This window comes from Bos taurus, chromosome 5, assembly GCF_002263795.3.
Source record: "Bos taurus isolate L1 Dominette 01449 registration number 42190680 breed Hereford chromosome 5, ARS-UCD2.0, whole genome shotgun sequence".
NCBI lineage: Eukaryota > Metazoa > Chordata > Mammalia > Artiodactyla > Bovidae > Bos > Bos taurus.
Window position 1 is genome coordinate 11,933,127 of NC_037332.1, and position 24,801 is coordinate 11,957,927.

Below are 24,801 nucleotides of genomic sequence, written 5' to 3' on the forward strand. Positions count from 1 at the left end.
CAGTTCAAAAGCATCAATTCTTCGGCACTCAGCCTTCTTCACAGTCCAACTCTCACATCCATACATGACCACAGGAAAAACCATAGCCTTGACTAGACGAACCTTTGTTGGCACAGTAATGTCTCTGCTTTTGAATATGCTATCTAGGTTGGTCATGACTTTCCTTCCAAGGAGTAAGCGTCTTTTAATTTCATGGCTGCAGTCACCATCTGCAGTGATTTTGGAGCCCAGAAAAATAAAGTCTGACACTGTTTCCACTGTTTCCCCATCCATTTCCAATGAAGTGATGGGACCGGATGCCATGATCTTCGTTTTCTGAATGTTGAGCTTTAAGCCAACTCTTTCCCTCTCTACTTTCACTTTCATCAAGAGGCTTTTGAGTTCCTCTTCAGTTTCTGCCATAAGGGTGATGTCATCTGCATATCTGAAGTGATTGATATTTCTCCCGGCAATCTTGATTCCAGCTTGTGTTCCAGTCCAGCGTTTCTCATGATGTACTCTGCATATAAGTTAAATAAGCAGGGTAACAATATACAGCCTTGACGGACTCCTTTTCCTATTTGGAACCAGTCTGTTGTTCCATGTCCAGTTCTAACTGTTCCTTCCTGACCTGCATACAAATTTTTTTTAATTTAATTTTATTTTTAAACTTTACATAATTGTCTTAGTTTTGACAAATATCAAAATGAATCCACCACAGGTATACATGTGTTCCCCATCCTGAACCCTCCTCCCTCCTCCCTCCCCATACCATCCCTCTGGGTCGTCCCAGTGCACTAGCCCCAAGCATCCAGTATCGTGCATTGAACCTGGACTGGCATCTCGTTTCATACATGATATTTTACATGTTTCAATGCCATTCTCCCAAATCTTCCCACCCTCTCCCTCTCCCACAGAGTCCATAAGACTGTTCTATACATCACTGTCTCTTTTGCTGTCTCGTACACAGGGTTATTGTTACCATCTTTCTAAATTCCATATATATGCATTAGTATACTGTATTGGTGTTTTTCCTTCTGGCTTACTTCACTCTGTATAATAGGCTCCAGTTTCATCCACCTCATTAGAACTGATTCAAATGTATTCTTTTTAATGGCTGAGTAATACTCCATTGTGTATATGTACCACAGCTTGCTTATCCATTCATCTGCTGATGGGCATCTAGGTTGCTTCCATGTCCTGGCTATTATAAACAGTGCTGCGATGAACATTGGGGTACACGTGTCTCTTTCCCTTCTGGTTTCCTCAGTGTGTATGCCCAGCAGTGGGGTTGCTGGATCATAAGGCAGTTCTATTTCCAGTTTTTTAAGGAATCTCCACACTGTTCTCCATAGTGGCTGTACTAGTTTGCATTCCCACCAACAGTGTAAGAGAGTTCCCTTTTCTCCACACCCTCTCCAGCATTTATTATTTGTAGACTTTTGGATCGCAGCCATTCTGACTGGTGTGAAATGGTACCTCATAGTGGTTTTGATTTGCATTTCTCTGATAATGAGTGATGTTGAGCATCTTCTCATGTGTTTGTTAGCCATCTGTATGTCTTCTTTGGACAAATGTCTATTTAGTTCTTTGGCCCATTTTTTGATTGGGTCATTTATTTTTCTGGAGTTGAGCTGTAGGAGTTGCTTGTATATTTTTGAGATTAGTTGTTTGTCAGTTGGTTCATTTGCTATTATTTTATCCCATTCTGAAGGCTGTCTTTTCACCTTGCTAATAGTTTCCTTTGATGTGCAGAAGCTTTTAAGGTTAATTAGGTCCCATTTGTTTATTTTTGCTTTTATTTCCAATATTCTGGGAGGTGGGTCATAGAGGATCCTGCTGTGATGTATGTCCGAGAGTGTTTTGCCTATGTTCTCCTCTAGGAGTTTTATAGTTTATGGTCTTACGTTTAGATCTTTAATCCATTTTGAGTTTATTTTTGTGTATGGTGGTAGAAAGTGTTCTAGTTTCATTCTTTTACAAGTGGTTGACCAGATTTCCCAAATTTTTTCAAGAGGCAGATCAGGTGGTCTGGTGTCCCATCTCTTTCAGAATTTTTCACAGTTATTGTGATCCACACAGTCAAAGGCTTTGGAATAGTCAATAAAGCAGAAATAGGTGTTTTTCTGGAACTCTCTTGCTTTTTCCATGATCCAGCAGATGTTGGCAATTTGCTCTTTGGTTCCTCTTCCTTTTCTAAAACCAGCTTGAACATCAGGAAGTTCACGGTTCACGTATTGCTGAAGCCTGGCTTGGAGAATTTTGAGCATTACTTTACTAGCCTGTGAGATGAGTGCAATTGTGCGGTAGTTTGAGCATTCTTTGGCATTGCCTTTCTTTGGGATTGGAATGAAAACTGACCTTTTCCAGTCCTGTGGCCACTGCTGAGTTTTCCAAATTTGCTGGTATATTGAGTGCAGCACTTTCACAGCATCATCTTTCAGGATTTGGAATAGCTCAACTGGAATTCTATCACCTCCACTAGCTTTGTTCATAGTGATGCTTTCTAAGGCCCACTTGACTTCACATTCCAGGATGTCTGGCTCTAGGTCAGTGATCACACCATCGTGATTATCTGGGTCGTGAAGATCTTTTTTGTACAGTTCTTCTGTGTATTCTTGCCACCTCTTCTTAATATCTTCTGCTTCTGTTAAGTCCATACAATTTCTGTCCTTTATCGAGCCCATCTTTGCATGAAATGTTTCCTTGGTATCTCTGATTTTCTTGAAGAGATCTCTAGTCTTTCCCATTCTGTTGTTTTCCTCTATTTCTTTGCATTGATCACTGAAGAAGGCTTTCTTATCTCTTCTTGCTATTCTTTGGAACTCTGCATTCAGATGCTTACATCTTTCCTTTGCCCCTTTGCTTTTTGCTTCTCTTCTTTTCACAGCTATTTGTAAGGCCTCCCCAGACAGCCATTTTGCTTTTTTGCATTTCTTTTCTATGGGAATGGTCTTGATCCCTGTCTCCTGTACAGGGTCACGAACCTCATTCCATAGTTCATCAGGCACTCTATCTATCAGATCTAAGCCCTTAAATCTATTTCTCACTTCCACTGTATAATCATAAGGGATTTGATTTAGGTCATACCTGTATGGTCTAGTGGTTTTCCCTACTTTCTTCAATTTAAGTCTGAATTCGGCAATAAGGAGTTCATGATCTGAGCTGCAGTCAGCTCCTGGTCTTGTTTTTTTTTTTTTTTTTTGGGCTGTATAGAGCTTCTCCATCTTTGGCTGCAAAGAATATAATCAACCTGATTTCGGTGTTGACCATCTGGTGATGTCCATGTGTAGAGTCTTCTCTTGTGTTGTTGAAAGATGGTGTTTGTTATGACCAGTGCATTTTCTTGGAAAAACTCTATTAGTCTTTGCCCTGCTTCATTCCGTATTCCAGGGCCAAATTTGCCTGTTACTCCAGGTGTTTCTTGACTTCCTACTTTTGCATTCCAGTCCCCTATAATGAAAAGGACATCTTTTTTGGGTGTTAGTTCTAAAAGGTCTTATAGGTCTTCATAGAACCGTTCAACTTCAGCTTCTTCAGCATTACTGGTTGGGGCATAGACTTGGATTACTGTGATATTGAATGGTTTGCCTTGGAAACGAACAGAGATCATTCTGTCGTTTTTGAGATTGCATCCAAGTACTGCATTTCGGACTCTTTTGTTGACCATGATGGCTACTCCATTTCTTCTGAGGGATTCCTGCCCACAGTAGTAGATATAATGATCATCTGAGTTAAATTCACCCATTCCAGTCCATTTCAGTTTGCTGATTCCTAGAATGTTGACATTCACTCTTGCCGTCTCTTATTTGACCACTTCCAATTTGCCTTGATTCATGGACCTGACATTCCAGGTTCCCATGCAATATTGCTCTTTACAGCATCGGACCTTGCTTCTATCACCAGTCACATCCACAGCTGGATATTCTTTTTGCTTTGGCTCCATCCCTTCATTCTTTCTGGAGTTATTTCTCCACTGATCTCCAGTAGCATAATGGGCACCTACTGACCTGGGGAGCTCCTCTTTCTGTATCCTATCATTTTGCCTTTTCATACGGTTCACGGGGTTCTCAAGGTAAGAATACTGAAGTGGTTTGCCATTCCCTTCTCCAGTGGACCACATTCTGTCAGATCTCTCCACCATGACCCGCCCATCTTGGGTTGCCCCACGAGTATGGCTTAGTTTCATTGAGTTAGACAAGGCTGTGGTCCTAGTGTGATTAAATTGACTAGTTTTCTGTGAGTATGGTTTCAGTGTGTCTGCCCTCTGATGCCCTCTTGCAATACCTACCATCTTACTTGGGTTTCTCTTACCTTGGGCGTGGGGTATCTCTTCATGGCTGCTCTAGCAAAGCCCAGCCGTTGCTCCTTACCCTGGATGAGGGGTATCTCCTCACCGCCGCCCTTCCTGACCTTCAACGTCGTATAGCTCCTCTAGGCCCTCCTGCACCCGTGCAGCCGAAGCATACAAATGAATGGGAAAAATAAGCAATTTACTGATGACTACATATTTTATGGTGCCATTTTTAAAAAGCTCTTAAAGAAAATAATGGTATGTTCTTAATGCAAAAAAAATACATGGAAAAAAAAAAACCATTAAAGAAGCAAGGGAATCATACACAATAATCTGATAATAGTTGTTAACCTCTGGTAGGGGATGGAGAAGGAAATGGCAAGCCACTCCAGTGTTCTTGCCTGGAGAATCCCAGGTACAGGGGAGCCTGGTGGGCTGCCGTCTATGGGGTCGCATAGAGTCAGACACGACTGAAGCGACTTAGCAGCTGGTAGGGGAAACAGAGAGATAAGATATGGAAAGGAACACGGTTATATGGAATGTAATTACTAACATACCCATCCCTAGGTTGGCTGGTGGCTTCATGGGTATAGCAGATGCTACTGGATGCCTTATTCAAATACTATTGGGCCTTACCACATCATGGTGGCCCGGCTACCTTCTACCTGGCAATTGCTGTATTTCTTTCCCTGTGGATTTTTCTCTGTGTGCTGAAGTATGGCACTGCCTGCATACACATTCTGGGGATTAATTCCTCCCTGTGTGCATCCTTGAATTAATGACTAATGCAAGTTAATTAAAAAATACATCAACTCCCGGACTTTCCAGGTGGCTGACTCTGAGGTATGTGTTCTACACTGGCTGTCTGAGTTTTCCAGTGGGATTAAACCCAGGTTGTTCTAAAGTCGTATTTTGCCCACAAACACACCTTTTGTTGGGCTGCCTTCCTTTCTCTTTTTTTCTTCTCTATTTCCCTAACAGTGTTTTCTTTACCTCCCAAATAAATCACTTATACTTAAATCTTTGATGGGTATTTGTTGTTGTCCTTTATAGCTTTTCATTTTGACTATACTTATTTATTTATATGAAATATTATATAATAATTTTAAATTGATAAAACAAATTAATTTCTAAAGTGCAGAGAAAAAATTTGAAATAGCGTGTTTCACGTTGTTCTTCAGTCGCCCAGTTGTGTCTCATTGTGACCCCATGGGTTGCAGCATGCCAGGCCTCCTTGTCCTTCACCATCTCCCAGAGTTTGCTGAAACTCATTCATTGAGTCAGTGATGCCATCCAAACATCTCGTCCTCTGTTGCTCCCTTCTCCTCCTGCCTTCAGTCTTCCCCAGCATCAGGGTCTTTTCCAGTGAGTCGGCTCTTTGCATCAGGTGGTCAGAGTACTGGATCTTCAGCTTCAGCATCAGTCCTTCCAGTGAATATTCAGGGTTGATTTCCTCTAGGATTAACTGGTTTGATCTTCTTGCAGTCCAAGGGACTCTCAAGAGCCTTCTCTAGCGCCACAGTTCAAAAGCATTAATTCTTCAGCTCTCAGCCTTCTTTACTGTCCATCTCTCACATCCATACATGACTACTGGAAACACCATAGTTTTGACTATACAGACCTTTGTGGGCAAAGTGATGTCTATGCTTTTTAATACACTCTCTAGGTTTGTCATAACTTTTCTTCCAAGGAGCAAGCATTTTTTATTTCATGGCTGCAGTCACTGACGCAGTGATTTTGGAGCCCAAGAAAATAAAGTCTGTCATTTTTCCATTGTTCCCCCTCTATTTGCCATGAAGTGATGGGACCAGCTGCCATGATCTTAGTTTTTTGAATGTTGAGTTTTAAGCCAGCTTTTTCATTCTCCTCCTTCACCCTCATCAAGAGGCTCTAATTTAGTTATTCTTTGCTATCTGCCATTAGAGTGGTATCATTGGCATATCTGAGATTGTTGATATTTCTCCTGGCAATCTTGATTCCAGCTTGTTAGTCATCCCCCGCCCGGGCATTTTGCATGATTAACTCTGCATAATAAGTTAAATGCAGGGTGAAAATATACAGTCGTGATGTATTCCTTTCCCAATTTTGAACCAGTCCGTTGTTTGATGTATGCTTCTTGTCCTGCATACAGGTTTCTCAGGATCCTGGTAAGGTGGTCTGGTATTCCTGTCTCTTTGAAAATTTTCCACAGTTTGTTGTGATCCACACAGTCAAAGGCTTTAGTGTAGTCACTGAAGCAGAAGTAGTCATTTTCTGGAGCTCCCTTGCTTTTCCTCTGATCTGATGGATGTTGGCTATTTGGTCTCTGGTTCCTCTGCCTTTTCTAAATCCAGCTTATACATCTGGAAGTTCTCAGTTCACATATTATTGAAGCCTAGCTTGAAGGATTTTAATCATTACCTTGCTAGCATGTGAAATGAGTGCAATTGTATGGTAGTTTGAACGTTCTTTGACATTGCCCTTCTTTAAGATTGGAATGAAAACAAACTCCAGTCCTGTGGCCACTGCTGAGTTTTTTAAATTTGCTGACATATTGAGTGCAGCACTTTAACAGCATCATCTTTTCAGATTTGAAATAGCTCAACTGGAATTCCATCATCTCCACTAGTTTTGTTCATAATAATGCTTCCTAAGGCCCACTTGAATTCACACTCAAGGATGTCTGGCTCTAGGTGAGTGACCACACCATCATGGTTATCTGGGTATTTAGACCTTTTTTTGTATAGTTTCTGTTGTGTTCTCACCACATCTACTTAATCTCTTCTGTTTCTGTTGAGTCTTTGTCATTTCTGTCCTTTATTGTGCCCATCTTTGCTTGAAATGTTGCATTGTATCTCCAGTTTTCTTGAAGAGATCTCTGGTCTTTCCCATTCTGTTGTTTTCCTCTAATTCTTTGCATTTTTCATTTAAGAAGGCTTTCTTTCGTTGCTATTCTCTGGAACTGTACATTCAGTTGGGTGTATCTTTCCTTTTCTCCTTTGCCTTTCACTTCTCGTCTCTTCTCAGCTATTTGTAAGGCCTCCCCAGACAAACACTTTGCCTTCTTGCATTTCTTTTTCTTGAGGATGGTTTTGGTCACCACCTCCTGTACAATGTTAGGAACATCTGTCCATAGTTCTTCAGACATTCTGTCTACCAGATCTAATTCCTTGAATCTATTTGTCACTTCCACTGAATAATCATAAGGGATTTGATTTAGGTCACACCTAAATGTTCTAGTGAAGAAAGACAATTTTATCTTCAATATTCATCTTTTACATCTTTTTCTTGACTTATTATTACACTGCTTAGAACTTCTCTTAAATATTGAATAAAAATGATGAGTTATTTGTTTTTAATGGGATCAAAAATTAAAATAGAGTAAAGCATAACGGGTTGTATAAATTTTACAACCATCCATTTACTTGCTTTTTAAAAAAATTGAGATTGCTGTTGTTGTCTAACTGAAATCCCTTTGATTCATTCTGATTTTCTTTAGATAATTGACCTGGGTTCTGGAAAAGGCTACCTAAGCTCCTTTTTGTCCTTAAAGTATGGCTTAAAAGTTTATGGAATCGATTCCTCAAATACTCGTGGAGCTGAGGAGAGAAACAGGAAACTGAAGAAACATTGGAAAGTCTATGGTAGGCGGTCAAAACCAGATGTCAGTGGACTGGCATTACAGACAACGAAAGAAAGGAAAGTGCAAGATGAAACTAAAGCAGACATTGAGGGAATATGTAACAGCAGTACTGCAAGTCAAGAGAAGCCACCAGCCTCAGACTTTTTATCAGAGTTTTCAGGTTCTGTGATTTCTGACATCAGAAGACAAATGGAAAACCTAAAGGTTTATTCACACCGAGAGGAAAATTTGTGTTTTGAAAATGCCTTTTCTCTTAGAGACCTTTTGCCTGTTAATGCCATAGAACCTAATTCCTCATCCCAAATACCTAAGAGAAAAATGTCTGAAGCAAGTAAAGAGAGAAGAAAAATTACTTTGAAGTCAAATGAATCAAATATATATTCACCTTTAACATCTATTATCACTGCTGATTCAGAACTACATGATATTATTAAAGATCTGGAGGTGATTTCAGTTTTGAATTCTGTAATTTGACTTATGTAAAGGCCCTTAAACATAGAATTAAATTTTAATACTAGCTGCATATCTTATTTGATTACATTAATTGAAAGAACCAAGAAAATAAAAATTCAGGCTTTCATGATTTCCATAGATACCAAAATCTGATAAGAGTACAAATCTGACAATCTGACAATTATAGTTTTCCAGAATGGTGTGCCCTTGCCCTCCCTTCATTTTTAATACTGAATGAAACATAAGTACAAATACAGAAGCTAGTTAGATAAGTTCTCCTTATGCAATTGATGGATTTTTCAAATTCCACTCCAAGAAAATTCTTACATTTCGTTTACATTTGGAGTAAAGATGTATCTAGGGCAGTATTGGGCTTCCCTGGTAGCTTAGCTGGTAAAGAATCTGGGTTAGGAAGTTCTCTGGAGAAGGGATAGGTTACCCACTCTAGTATTCTTGGGCTTCTTCGGTGGCTCAGATGGTAAAGCATCCACCTGCAATGCGGGAGACCTGGGTTCAATCCCTGGGTTGGGAAGAACCCTGGAGGAGTGCATGGCAACCCACTCCAGTATTCTTGCCTGGAGAATCCCATGGACAGAGGAGCCTGGAGGGCTAAGGTCCATGGGGTCACAAACAGTCAGACATGACTAAGCATGAGCACAAGGACAACATTATGTTTAATGTTAGAGTTGGTAACCAAAATTTCAATTTTACTGAGCAAGAGTAGCTTCTGAATTCTTAAAAAATTTTGAACTTTTTCTAAACTGCAAGTATGTTGAGTCATATAATGTTGGAAAGATAATGTATCTTAAAGGCAGCATTGTATATTACACAATATTAGAGGAGTTTCTAGAAATCATTTGGCCTAACTCATTGTTTAGAAATCAAGGTAGCCTTTGAAGTTATGATATTCTGCTACTGCTACTGCTAAGTCACCTCAGTCGTGTCTGACTTTGTGCGAGCCCATAGACAGCAGCCCACCAGGCTCCCCCATCCCTGGGATTCTCCAGGCAAGAACACTGGAGTGGGTTGCCATTTCCTTCTCCAATGCATGAAAGTGAAAAGTGAAAGTGAAGTCGCTCAGTCGTGTCTGACTTTTTGCGACCCCATGGACTGCAGCCTACCAGGCTCCTCCGTCCATGGGATTTACCAGGCAAGAGTACTGGAGTGGGGTGCCATCGCCTTCTCCGTATGATATTCTACTCTTGTTAAATTTTTGAAAAGTCTTCCCTAAAGAATGAATAAACAAAAGACCCTAGAATTCTTTATAAATTTAAATCCTTGTTTGGTTGCTGACCAGTGTTTTAGTACTTTGTCATTTTAGAGTGGGAAATTTTTCTTTTTCCCAGGTATTTTTGTATTTCACTAATTGTAGAAAACTGGTTAATCCTCATTAATTGTTTTTCCTATATATGAAATCAGTAATTAAGTTACAGCTTAACCTTCTGTTGGGGTTAAACAACCCCAGTTACTTTAATTTGACTTCAAAATATATACACTTTTAGTGCTTATTACCATTTATTTTTGCTTTTAAGAGTCATCTGAAAAGTATACGATCAAAACTGTATGCAAGCTTTTATAATAATTTGCTGATAAAATATATGGTGGAAAATTGTTTCTTGGGTCCTTAGTGAAGCAGTAATTTAATAACCAAAACTGACCAATACCTCTTATCCTTTCCATTCCCCATCGCACAACACACATGCAGTTCTTAAATATTTTGCTATTAGGATACTATGCTAATTGCAGATTTTTGTTTGCCACCTGCTGATATTATTAACCAATTCTGTATAATGAATACAGTAAAGAATGAGGTTAAATGTTTTTGTGTTGTCTTTAGGGAGAGCTAAGCTTAAAAAGAGAGATTTGTACCTCTATGATATACCCTTAATTAGCAATAAACCCTCTCTCTCTGAACTCCTTATTATTTATAACATAACATCTAAGTAAAACCTACCCAAGCTGTCTAATCACTGAGAAAAGCAAAATAATTGCACAACATTCCATAACATGTGCTTTGAAGAGAATAATGATTGAAGCAACTGAATATTTTATCAGGCCAAAGCAGTGTACAGGTAAATTCTTTTCTTTTGAAAGGTTAGACTTCAGCCCTGCCTGCAATGCAAAAAACCCGGGTTTGATCCCTGGGTCAGGAAGATCTCCTGGAGAAGGGAATGGCTACCCACTTCAGTGTTCTTGCCTGGAGAATCTCTTGTACAGAGGAGCCTGGAGGGCAATGGTCCATGAGTCCCAACGACTCGGACATGATTGCAGCAACTAGGCACACACATATCTAGATTATATGAACTAAAGTATTATTTTTTGTAAAATAACTCAACTGAAGTAGTTGTATTTGTTCTTAAAATAGTTATATATTTGATTCACAACTTAATGTCCGTTATTTTAAATATTTATAATATCCATATTTATAATAACCTGATATTGATGATAAAAATATATAACATTTACTGAATTTTATTATGTGCCAGAGGTTATACTAAATTATGTACAAGTATTAACTTATTAAAGTCTTGCAACAACCCATTGAGATAAGATACTATTATTGGCCTCATTTTACAGATGAGGAAATTATGCAACTGAAGAGTTAAATAGCATACTGATCGAAATTCTTTTGAGTGTGAGCCAGTGTAACCACTCTGTGTATGCATTTAAATTAGGCCTTAAGTAATTAGGAGAAACATTTCAAAGGAATTTTACATAATTCATGTTATAAAATTAAGAGCAACATTTTTTATTTGGAATTAATATTGTTATATTTGGTGTAATGAGTGAACTAAGTAAACTTTTTTTGATGTTGGAGTATAAATGCCAATTTAGCAAGGCTTAATTTCTTTTGAATTTCTTTCGTATGGCAGGTTTTATAAGTTTTGAATGGTGAAGTGCAATTTAAAAATTGACTATTAAGATATTAATGTATCTCAAATCACAAGTTTGTCCTAGTAACACCACCTACATTTGATTGGTCAAATCAACCTTTATTTTGACTAGTTGTTAAGCAAATATTAATTGTAAAAGAGACCAGAGAAAAGTAAAAAGGACAAGTAACCAAAAGCATTAGAAAATCAACTCAGAAGCATGTCAGTTTTGATAAAAGATCACAATCATTTTACCTATAAAGGAAATAATTATGTTATGAAAATGGGACATACGATACTTTCTAGTTAGAACTTTATCATTTTTTTAAAGCTCTGCATTCTGATAAACATATACAGTCTTCACCTGAAATGTGTTTTACCCTTCCTTTTAATTTCCAGCATTTCTTCTTCTTATCTTTTAAGGATTGTTTGATGGTAGGTCTACATACTTGTGGTGATCTTGCTCCAAATACTCTGCGAATATTCACTTCCAAGTCTGAAGTCAAAGGAGTTTGCAGTGTGGGTTGCTGCTATCACCTCTTATCTGAAGAGTTTGAAAACCTACATAAAGGTACAAAGTTCTTCATGTCTCATGATTTTATTTATTCGAGCAAAATGACTGCTTTATCTCTCTCCCTCTTTTTTGTTGTTGACAGTATTGTCATTTTGAATTAGCATTTGAAATAAGATCTGATATTCTTACAATTTTAGAAATGTTACATCAAATGAAATTTGATGCATTGTCACTTATAGTGTATTTTGTGATAGTTTCTTTTTTTATCACAGTATGGTCTTCAGTTCAGTCACTCAGTTGTGTCTGACTCTTTGCGACCCCATGAACCGCAGCATGCCAGGCCTCCCTGACCATCACCAACTCCCGGAGTTTACCCAAACTCATGTCCATTGAGTCGGTGATGCCATCCAACCATCTCATCCTCTGTTGTCCCCTTCTCCTCCTGCCTTCAATCTTTCCTAACATCAGGGTCTTTTCAAATGAGTCACCTCTTCCCCATCAGGTGGCCAAAATATTGGAGTTTCAGCTTCAACATCAGTCCTTCCAATGAACACCCAGGACTGATCTCCTTTAGGATGGACTGGTTGGATCTCCTTGCTGTCCAAGGGACTTTCAAGAGTCTTCTCCAACACCACACTTCAAAAGCATCAATTCTTAAGCTCCGTATGGTCTTAAAGAGTGCCCCAAACTGCAAATATATGAGAATTTTGTGTGATACATGTTTTAGAGAACTTCTATTTAAAAATATTTGTCAGATACACCTTGACTAATGTAGTGAAGCTAAGTTATTTTGTCATAAATATAGAGTTGACAAGATTTGCTTCCATTTCCAAACCCTTCTCCATCTTGTAAGGCATACTGATATTTCTCCCTCACAAAAAGTTTCTTACTCTACTTTGAAGTGTTAGAACACCATGCTTTCAAAAAGGTGAAGACCTGCAGTTGCTTTAAAATAATAGTATTCAAACTGTTTGCTCCTTGGGCTGAAAAGGTGCCTGAGGAGTGAAGGACAGAGTGTGTTGACAAGACTGAAAGCACCTACAGTCTTTCATCTAGAGCAGCTCCAGAAATTCCTCCTTTTGACCCATTTTATATATTACATCTCTCTATTAGACATGGTATCACATTGGGTGGTTATTTAGTTTATTAATATGGCGGATTCATTTCGATATTTGGCAAAACTAATACAATATTGTAAAGTTTAAAAATAAAATTAAATTAAAAAAAAATATTAGCAGTTCTCTTTTCTATTAGTTTAATGAATTATTTATCAATATCCAGTGTCCCTTGCCAAGAATTTTTAGGTCAGGAAGTTGTATCAACGTGGATGGCATTGTTTGCTCTTTTTTTCAGCTATAAAGCCCAGATGAGTATGAAATTTTGATTATTTTTTATTTAGTCATGTCCAAGAGGTAAAAATTAGTATTGTATACTGAAATTTGGCTGGATGAAACAGAGGTCTTCCTTAAAACTGACAAAAGTTTTTTGTGGAGAAGAGGGGAGTTTGAATTTTTTTATGTCAGTGTTTTAAAAACTGTCTTTTAGAAAAGATAGGCAGATGTAAATTTGTGAATATGTAGAGATACACAGAGTGAGAGAAAGAAAGCAAATTGGCAAAAAGGTAACAATAGTTTAATTTAAATGGAAAATATGCTTGTCGTATTATTTCCAACTTTGCTCTGAGTACACAAATTTTCAAGATAAAACTTGGGGGGAAACGTGAACCTAATTTTTTTTTTTACTCTATAGTATATAACCCAATATTTACATTAGTGTATAACTCTTTTTGTACCTCTTTCCTAAAAGAAATGGGGAAGAAAACAAAACAAAACACTTAATGCAATCACAGTGTTTACAGTTTTTAAAATATTAAATGGGAAGTGTTCTCCTGGCTCAGCAAGCATAAAATTCTGTGTAGGGAAGTTCTTGTTCTTAGTTCAAGTGCTTCCTGTTCTACAGGTGCAGTGAAATAGGGTGTTTTTTAACAATTGGCCCAATTGGGAGTAGATGGAGCCACTTGGTGTGTTTTTCAGTTCAGAAATACTGTCTTATAGTGTAAGATCTTTAATTTCAGCTTCCTGCTTCCTTCTTTTACTTTAACATCATCCCCCTCCACCTCACCCCACCACCACCCCCCACCAAAATGCCTTCCCCTTCCAAAGGGCTTCCCTCTCTGTAGGTGGTCCATCTGAAGACTGCCATCCTGGGCCTGCGGGACCCTTGCAGCCCTTGCTATGCATCGTCAGGTCTCAGCCTTTATCTCTGTTCTTCACACAATGGGGTCCTGTCTCTTGGCAGTGTACTCTGTTCCCTGTCACACACATGTTTCCACATCTGACTCTCCCTCTGGAATGATCCCCAGAGCTGGTTTCACTGATTTGAGATGTTTATTTCTTAATGTACATTTAAATCTACATATCTAGTATAAGTGGTTTATGAGTAATTTTATTTATTCTCTACTTTTGTTGAATATGTAAAGAAATTCAGATTTAAGTGGCTATCATTATTTCATGACAGCCAGGAAATGTTATTGGTACAATTTACATCCAGTGTCTGGTTCTTCCATTTTATTCTTAAAGGGGTTGGCAGAAACTACTTGCCAGGGTAGGAAGCAATTTAAGAGATGGACTAGTTGCTCACTAGTTGCTCCTTTGTCAGTCCATTTTGTGTCAGTCTTCTCTAGGCAAATAGTAATTTAATATTCTTAGTTACATTTATTTATAATGTGTTTCAATAAAGTATAAACAAACATAAGGGAAGATAAATATTTTTAGAGCTAAATGAAATGATTGAGGAAAGTCCTTTGTGTTGAGTCCACTTAGGTACCTTTTCTGACACACTGTTATAAATTGTTTAGAAGTATTTATTGACCATGTATTCAAATTAAGATGAAAAAATATCTTTGAATAAGGCATGTTCACTAGAGAGCTTTTCACAGAATCTGAAGGAAGAACGGTGCACCACACCTTCAGCTTTGCCGCTTCATTTCTGCCATGGAAAGATTTGATAGATTGAGTATTCAGATTGTAGACACTAGTTTTTGTTTACTTTTTTATCTTCAGAAATCAGCACCTTGCCTCAGACATGGTTCATGTTGATCAGTGTTTGCACAATGTGTGCTGAATAGATACTTGAGTGGCAGTTGCCCTTCTTCACTGCATTGATAGGATGAGTTTGGCCCCAGAACTCAGACAAGAAAGGTTTGGAAAGGTTTGCTAATGACTGTGACTGGCAGCTACAAACTCTCATTTTCCTTCTTGTAGGCAGAGTTAATTCATGCAAAGGCCTTCCTACCAAAAATGTCTTAACCATTGGAAATCATTGAGATTATGATCTCAGTGGCTTAAGATCTATGAACTAGACTTAAGTTGCAAAAGCTGATAGTATTTCTTGATGTTATTTGATTTCCTCATAAATACCTGAGAAGCATGGAGGCTTGGGAGTCTTGCTTGTTGGGAAAGCAGAACAAGCAGGAGGGAACAGGACTGAGTGATATGATGAAGCTGGTGGAGATGTATGCAAGGTGATTGCCTTCAAATACTTCAAAAGCAGAGAGTTTGAAAGCCAAAAGGTAGGAAGAAAATGTAGGAAAATAAGTGATAGGAAAAACAAAAGCAACCTAGGTTTATGTTGAGCTTTGCCTAGCTTTGGACTGTTATACTTTCTCTTCTCAAAAACTGGATGGCAAAAAGTCACTCCTTTCTTTCTCACACCCCGTCTTCATTTTTCTTGCCATTGCCTATAATGAAAGGAGAGAAGATATGAACCATCTCCTGTGATTTTTATAACAATATTCCTCAACTCTGGCTGTCCAGATGGATCATATATGACAGTTGCAGTTTCTAGATGCTTGGGACCTGCTTCTGACCTTCTGAAGTATCTCTAAGAATGGGATTTTAATATAAGCATTTTTAAGAAGCACTGTAGGAATTCTAATGAACAGCATCACTGAAAACAAATATTTATTATCGTTCCTAAGAAGATATACAGAATTTCAGAAGATGTTCTGCAGAAATATATTTGAGGTTGTTTGTAGTTGTTTTAACCTCTCCCATGCAGGCACTTAGGTGGGCTCTACTCATGTGCTAGTTTGCAGGTCCAAGCAAACGACTGAATCCGAGAAGATCTAAGAAGGGTATATCAGAGTCTAGACTACAGAGAATTAACCTCCAAAAGTCCTTGAAGCATCGAGCTCAGAGTGAAAACCCAGGGAAGTCAAACATACAGGCAAAAATGCACAATAAAGGGTTAGAAACTAGACAAAATCAAAAATATGAGCACCACTAGAATTTTGGTAGCTTAACTTTACTGATGAGCATGTGTGTGTGTGTATGAAAGCAGACAACAGCAGACTTTTTGTTCTTGACTATTTAGCAGTGACTGTTTGGAAAGATGGAATACGGATGTGGTCTTATTTTGTACGTGTAGCATTCATAGTATTCCTAAAATAGAAATCCACCACTGTACAGTTTGGTCATAATATTAAGATAAACTAACTTATAGGGCAAGATGTTTGCATGGACAAGGTTGGTGTATTTCCTGTCATATACTTAGGACTAGGTTCCATGAAGTGATGGGCTTCCCCGGTGGCTCAGATGGTAAAGCGTCTGCCTACAATGCGGGAGACCGGGGTTCAATCCCTGGGTGGGGAAGATCTCCTGGAGAAGGCAATGGCAACCCACTCCAGTACTCTTGCCTGGAGAATCCTATGGACGGAGGAGCCTAGCAGGCAGGCTACAGTCCATGGGGTCACAAAGAGTCGGACATGACTGAGCGACTTCACTCCCTTTTCCATGGAGTGATGTCTTTGAATCATCAAGTGTGTCCTGTGTTGCTCCCCTGATATCTTACACACCTGCCCCTAACCCTCAGTTTGTTTGCACAGCTGTTTTCAAGTTTGAATTGGGGCAGTATTGCCCTTTGGGATGTAAATCTGAGTTATTAATAGTCCAACATAGTATAGTAGAAAAGTCTGCTAAGTACACTGCAACTTTTTATGACAATATTGTACTGTGTAAACAATATGTGTTTTGCATGAATATGTTTCACCAGTACACTGTGGTAGACCATAGAGGTGGTCTGTCATGAATGTTAATTTTCAAAAAGACCTCAAAACTCTGAGCAATTATGAATACCAAAGTTCTACCATATGCTTTAAAAACTGCTTTTAAATATTTATACATTATAAGCCAGTAGTTCCTAGGAGAATATGAAATAACAGAAACACTTCTATTGCAGTGCTTTATAGAATATATATATATATATATATATATATATATAGGTATATGTTTTCCGAAGTTTGACTTGTTTCAGTGTTTTGTCTTAATATTGATTATCATTATCATAATTAATTTGAAATACTGATAACTGTTTCTTTCTGTAGAAGCTGGAGAGAGAGCTTCTTTTGGTTGTTTTTCCTGTCAAGGTAGAGATATGCTGAAGAAACATTACTGGTTACCTCTCCAGATCCACATCTCTCTTCTTCCGTGTTAACTGAACTATGACTTTGTTCAAGCGTGTTATTAGGAAGACTGAGTGCTGCTATCACCTCAGAAATATGTGACTCTCAATCTAAATTAGCTACGATGATTCCGTTTATTTAAGAATGGATATGAGACAGTTGTTACCAATGAAGCATTAGGAGCGTATCTCCAAAGGGGTTTCCTGGGAAATATTTTTTTCTCTTAAAATTGAATACAAGACAGAAACATTGCTTTTCTTTTTCTTTTTTGCCTCTGGTCTTGGTCATCTGTATCTGTTTGTTCAGTCTAGTTAATTCTGCCTGCTAAGCATTCTGTCAGAATTTGATCTCAGTTCTGTAACTGAGTCTTTCAGGCCTGGTCTGAGGAATGAAAGGTAATTTACTTTTCCTGTAAGTTGATATGATCATATCAGAGACTTCAGAGTGCAGGATGAGTAGAGAAAGAGCTGGGACCCCAGAGAGTCACATCAGGTGGTTTCATAGAGCTTCTTCAGCGGCCTTGATAGGCTTTGTCAGGGAACAGATTTTTGCCTGGTGTCTCCTCATCTTCTTAACCCAATACCCGGAAGTCTGCTCATATCTTCAGTGCGCTTCTAATACTACAGATCTGCAGAGTTAAATACAAATGGTGTAACCCTTGACAGCCTATGGCTCATTTTTGCGTTTACCCTTGGTCTGAATGTGTTTCAGGGCATTAAGGCGATCCTCCCTAGAGCCCTCCATTTCCTTTTTTTTTTTTTAAACAAAGGAGGGCTACAGGTCATCTTTTAACGTCATGTTTCAACCTGGTCCTGCCATTTCTGTATCAAATAGAAATTTGTCAAGGGTATATGATACCCATCCTACTATAAAACTTTCTCAATTTAGGACACCAGTAGGAGTTTTCAGGGAGGAGACTAGATTCTTATATAGTCAGCTTCAGTGTCTTTTAGAATTAACAACTGGGTTTTCATTGTTTTTTTTTTTTTTATTTTATTTTATTTTTAAACTTTACAATATTGTATTAGTTTTGCCAAATATCGAAATGAATCCGCCACAGGTATACATGTGTTCCCCATCCTGAACCCTCCTCCCTCCTCCCTCCCCATACCATCCCTCTGGGTCGTCCCAGTGCACCAGCCCCAAGCATCCAGTATCATGCATCGAACCTGGACTGGCAACTCGTTTCATACATGATATTATACATGTTTCAATGCCATTCTCCCAAATCTTCCCACTCTCTCCCTCTCCAACAGAGTCCATAAGACTGTTCTATACATCAATGTCTCTTTTGCTGTCTCATACACAGGGTTATTGTTACCATCTTTCTAAATTCCATATATATGCATTAGTATACTGTATTGGCATTTTTCTTTCTGGCTTACTTCACTCTGTATAATAGGCTCCAGTTTCATCCACCTCATTAGAACTGATTCAAATGTATTCTTTTTAATGGCTGAGTAATACTCCATTGTGTATATGTACCATAGCTTTCTTATCCATTCATCTGCTGATGGACATCTAGGTTGCTTCCATGTCCTGGCTATTATAAACAGTGCTGTGATGAACATTGGGGTACACGTGTCTCTTTCAATTCTGGTTTCCTCAGTATGTATGCCCAGCAGTGGGATTGCTGGATCATAAAAGGCAGTTCTATTTCCAGTTTTTTAAGGAATCTCCACACTGTTCTCCATAGTGGCTGTACTAGTTTGCATTCCCACCAACAGTGTAAGAGGGTTCCCTTTTCTCCACACCCTCTCAAGCATTTATTGCTCGTAGTCATTGTTTTAAATTTAGAAGTACTTCACCTGGAAATGTATCTGGAGGATGAAGGAAAAGTGTTCAGTGTATTATTTGAAAATGTAACACACATTTTAAAAATAAGTGTATCTTGTATTTTGAGACCTTTTGGATAGTCAATATATGGTATTAATATTAAAAACTTCTAAGGCGATATTAGCTAGTTAAGATTAGCTTTACACCATGTTCTGTGTCTACAGAAAGGTATGACTAATTTTAGTCAAGCAAGTAACAGTGAATTAATCTCATCATTCCAGCAATGCATAAAATTGCTGTCTTTTTAGTAAAGATTTAACAGTATTTTCTGTTTCATAAATTGTGCATTTTATTAAATCTGTTTATTTGCTTTGAGCATTTAATGCTAGAATTTTGGAGGACATAAAGAAATAGAGTTTGGTTTCTTTTATCAAAAGAGCATTTGTTTGACTTCCATTTCCAGCCACGTGTGATTTTTCTGAGGAACTTTCCTGCTGTAGTTCAGCTAGGTCCTGCCTAAATTAAAACATGTATTCCTTTAAGCATTGCTGAGTGTACAAAAATAAGGGAAATCTCCATGGATAAAGAAAAATCAAAACCAAAGGATTAACTAGAGAGAAGGGGAAGAGAGAGGAAGAGGAGTTGAAACTGGAGCAGGGAACTGTGGGTTATAAGATAGCAGACTCTGTCCTGAGGCAAGTGCTGGCCACAGTGGGATATGGAGACTAACATGGGCCCACCTCCTTGGTGGAGGAGCCGACCTGAAGAGCTCTTACTGAGCCATGGCCTTGAATGAGGCAAAGCAGTCTTCAGTCAGTCCCATGCAGAGGTAAATTCAAATCTTTGTCGGGGAGTACATCCCAAATTCTGGCCCCTGGAATTTCTACTGATTAAAATCTACCAAATGTAAGCTCAGAACTTTAACAAACAAACAAAAAAACTGTATTACAAAATCTGTCTGGCTAGGTAGGTATCCTGCCTGCCCCCCCCCCACCCCCATTCAACTAAAAATACTGAATATAGTTAAAATTTGTTTCTTAAGACATTGAAATACTGGAAAGATGCATAGTATTTATACAGGAGAAGGTAGGAGTCCACAAAGATAACAGAAATGCTGAAGCTACTACGGGTATTTGTGTACTGTGGCAAAGTTGAGCTTTGGTTTCAAAGCTCTACAAGGAGTGGGGTACAAATGATAAAACTTGTACTTAGGCACACACAGAGGCACGCACACAGGAGGTACTCTCAGAAGCTGAGACCGTAAGGATAAGGACTAAATTTAGAGCGGCTGTAGCAGAAATAGAGTAGATTGAAACATTTAAGAAAATGAAATAGCAACCCACTCCAGTGTTCTTGCCTGGAGAATCCCAGGGACGGGGGAGCCTGGTGGGCTGCCGTCTTTGGGGTCGCACAGAGTCGGACATGACTGAGGTGACTTAGCAGCAGCAGCAGAGGGGTGGCAATAATGGAGAAGGGATTTTCAAGGACTATTATCAGGTTTCTGTTTAGAGCCACTGGGTAGGTGATGGTACAGTTTATGTTATGGAAAAAATTAAGGAAGCCATGTTTCTGGACAAAGTTCTGCACATGTTTAGTAACTTAAGATTGCTTTATATATGAGTGATCATATTTGGACAAGTTTTATAAATACATGGAAATGGAACTATTGTAGTATAATCATATAGGATTTATTTTTGTCTTACTTTCCAGAAAATCTGTAAGGCAGTCGCTGACATTGGTTCACATGGTTCAAGAGTGTAAGGGCCAAGGTCTTTGTAGTTTTGTTGGCCTTTCACTGTGGCCACACAATGGTTGCTGCTACTCCAGCCATTATAGTTCAGATGGAAAGAAACATGAAGATGGAAGAACTTTTCCCATCTGAGATAGCATCCTTTAAAGAAATTCCTTGGTAATTCTATCCAACAAGTTCCACTCCTCCATTGATCATCTCTAGAAGTCTAGGTAGTCTAGGAAATGTAACCTTCTAGATGGGCATCTTACAGCTCCAAATGAAATCAAGATTCTGTGAGTAACAAAGAAGGAGAAACTGGATATTTGTAGGAATTTAGCATTCTCTGCCACTGTGTGTGTGTGTGTGTGTGTGTGTGTGTGTGTGTGTGTGTGTTTGGACAGTCATGTGTGAATATTACTGCATGAATAAGGATGAATAAGGGCACAGAGGGTGAATGTGATGAGTGTGGATAAAGTAACAGTATGTAAATGTACCAGAGTGTAATCATATCCACTGTCCTCTTCTTTCTTTTAATGATAGAACTTCTCTTAGTTTTAGTAGAGCAGACGTCACCCAGCTAGAGTCCCTGACTCCCATGTGACAAATTCAAGCCAGTAGAATGTAGTCAGGTAATGTGTGCAATTTATTTAAAAGGAAGCTGCTTGCTCCCCTATTTTTTTTCACTCTTCTTACTGGCTAAGGAATAATAGTGACCTTGATATTAAAGTTTGTAGCTAACTCTTTAAGCATAGCAGAGCCGCCTGACCTCTGGGCTCTGGATAACACACTGTATACCTACTACCTTTTTCTGTCCTATGACAGGAGAGAAAGATTTCTATCTTATTTAAAGACCTGTGTTCTGAGATTCTATCCAGCACAGGTGGATCTAAGGTCTTGTTCTGAATGCTTCTTCTTAGGTGAAACTTTTACCTTAAGACTAACTGTTATGGACTATAAATATATAGCAAGCCAACAATAATAGCAACAACAAAGGATAACAAATTTTATGTGACAGATTATATGTGAATATATACAATTTATAAATGATTTCTTAGAGGTAAGGGAAAAAAAGAGAATATGATAAGTATTAAAAGAGCTATTCCAGCTAGAAGGTGGAAAGGATTTCATGTTAGGAAATCAGGAAAAGCTTTGCAAAGATATTAATAATAACTTTTGAATTGAGCTTTGTAGGTTAGGATTTCAATTCAGTGCAGTTCAGTTGCTCAATCGTGTCTAACCCTTTGCGACCCCATGCATCACACCACGCCAGGCCTCCCTGTCCATCACCAACTCCTGGAGTTCACTCAAATTCATGTCCATCGAGTCGGTGATGCCATCCAGCCATCTCATCCTCTGTCGTCCCCTTCTCCTCCTGCCCCCAATCCCTCCCAGCATCAGAGTCTTTTCCAATGAGTCAACTCTTTGCATTAGGTGACCAAAGTATTGGAGTTTCAGCTTTAGCATCAGTCCTTCCAATGAACACCCAGGAACGATCTCCTTTAGAATGGACTGGTTGGATCTCCTTGCAGTCCAAGGGACTCTCAAGAGTCCTCTCCAACACCACAGTTCAAAAGCATCAATTCTTTGGTGCTCAGCTTTCTTCACAGTCCAACTCTCACATCCATACATGACCACTGGAAAAACCATAGCCTTGACTAGACGGACCTTTGTTGGGAAAGTAATGTCTCTGCTTTTTAATATGCTATCTAGGTTGGTCATAACTTTCTTTCCAAGGAGTAAGCGTCTTTTAATTTCATGGCTGCGGTCACCATCTGCACTGATTTTGGAGCCCAAAAAATAAAGTCTGACACTGTTTCCACTGTTTCCCCATCTATTTCCCATGAAGTGATGGGACCAGATGCCATGATCTTCGTTTTCTGAATGTTGAGCTTTAAGCCAATTTTTTCACTCTCCTCTTTCATTTTCATCAAGAGGCTTTTGAGTTCCTCTTCACTTTCTGCCATAAGGGTGGTGTCATCTGCATATCTGAGGTTATTGATATTTCTCCCGGCAATCTTGATTCCAGATTGTGCTTCTTCCAGCCCAGTGTTTCTCATGATGTACTCTGCCTATAAGTTAAATAAGCAGGGTGACAATATGCAGCCTTGACGTACTCCTTTTCCTATTGGAAACCAATCTGTTGTTCCATGTCCATTTAGGATTTAGGTAGACAAAATTGTTGAGAGAAGCATTCCAAGTGTTAGGAACAAGGTGAGTTAAGGCATGGCAGGTCACTCATTGGAGATGAATGAATATTCTAGGTGGTAGCTTGATTCATATGAAGTACAGAAGAGTGATAAGGTGGAAAAGAAAGGCAGAGGTCAGTCCAAGGGGGCCTCATATGGAAAGTCCATTTCGGAAATGAAAATTTTGAGTACAACAGTAACATGACCAAAAGCAGAAGCTGTCAGGACCTATGAATTTTCAACTAGGAGATTCTTTGTTACCCTAACAGTGAAACAGTGGGAAAACCAGAAATCGTGGGATCAAGGCTAGGACAATTAGTGCAGTAGAAGCATTCACCCCAGAGGAGTAAACTAGCTGCTTACATTCCTATTCAAAAGGCAAACTCCAGTCAGATGTGAGCTGACATCTGTTATCAAAGGGCTTAGTGGAAAACTGGAGCACATGCAACAGGAGTTTCTGATCAGGTTTTAATATATTTGTTCTTTGAAAGGTGTTGGCTGTCACAACTCACAAATGTGTGCTCATATTTTTTATTCTATTTCTATTAAATTTTTTAGAAATACTGACCATGATCCACTAAATTTCATGACCCATTAAATGGGTTGTAGCCAGTGGTGTGACAGTAAATGTTTAAATGATTTGCTCCGTCCCTGGATAAAAGCTCTAATATGTAGTGTTTCCTGGTATCCATGGTATAAATACACCCAGATTGACCAGTTTCAGGCTATCACTGTTGTCACTGAATGCTTAACTGGGAAAAGATGACACAGTCAGCTCTCTCTGGAGTCAACCTGACTGCACCACTGACTTTGACCTACAGTTTGAAATAAATTTAAATATATGTTTGTTTGTTTTAAGTAAGTGAATTTATTCACTTCAGCAGCAAGTCAACCTATCTGCTCACTTAAGAACCAAATCAACCTATCTGTAAAGCCTCCCAAGGAGTGTCTGGTATGCAGCAAGTGCTGAATATGTATTTGTCAAAAGAATAAGTTCCTTTATTTAGACAAATGTAAAGGAATATTTATGCCTTCTTTAGTTTCTTTCTTTTTCAGTGGCCAACTTTTCATATAAGGACTTCAGTTTCTCAAATGAATCTCACAGAGATTTTTCAGATTTCTAAACTTCCTACTATATCACATGTTCATTACTTAAAATTTTAAAAGAATTTTAGCATAAAATTTGAGAAAATAAAAACAAGTTATTATTTAAAAACAAATTATAAGCAATTGATTGTATTCCAAAATGATTCTTTGAAGAGATTTTAAAAAATAATTTTATTGAAGTATAGTATATTTATAACGTATTAATTTCTGCTGTGCAGCAAAGTGATTCACTTATATGTTGTTTGTTTAGTCGCTAAATGGTTTCCGACTCTTTGCTACCCCTTGGACTGTAGCCCACCAGGGTCCTCTGTCTATGGAATTTCCCAGGCAAGAATACTGGAGTGGTTTGTCATTTCCTACTCCAATACATATATCCATTCTTTTTCGTATGTTTTCCATTATGGTTTATCACAGGATATTGAATATAGTTCTTTGTTACATAGTAGGATCTTGTTGTTTATCTATCCTATATATAATAGTTTGCATCTTCTAATTCCAAACTCCCAATCCTTCCCTTCCTTCACCATCCAAAAATAAAGTTTTAAAAACAAGTAATTTATACATGATTGGCAATATTTCAAATTAATTTGTTTCAATTAACTTTCTTTTAGCCTTTCTTATGAATCATTACTGTTTGATCCAGAATCTGGATATTGGGGCATGGAATTCTTTTAGCAAGTCTGACTAATTTTAAAATCAACCTGAAATTAAAATGAAGACTCTCTAAAATTATGAGAGCATAAGAACTGATTTAGTAAGAGCATGAGAACTGATCTTGGGCATTGAGAATATCAGAGAAAATTT

General features: G+C 38.4%; 1 protein-coding gene across 7 annotated transcripts in view; it reads left to right on the forward strand.

The window, feature by feature from the left end:
• METTL25 (methyltransferase like 25) overlaps positions 1-24,801 on the forward strand; it is a 136,851-nt gene that overhangs the window by 24,179 nt on the left and 87,871 nt on the right. For all 7 annotated transcript variants that reach the window (XR_009494448.1, XM_059886833.1, XM_024992400.2 and 4 more), the window contains exons 4-5: positions 7,752-8,339; positions 11,645-11,792. Coding sequence is in view for 6 of the 7 variants with exons in the window: in XM_059886833.1 (XP_059742816.1) it covers positions 7,752-8,339; positions 11,645-11,792 (736 nt within the window). In the remaining variant the exon portion in view is untranslated. The remainder of the gene's footprint in view (positions 1-7,751; positions 8,340-11,644; positions 11,793-24,801) is intronic.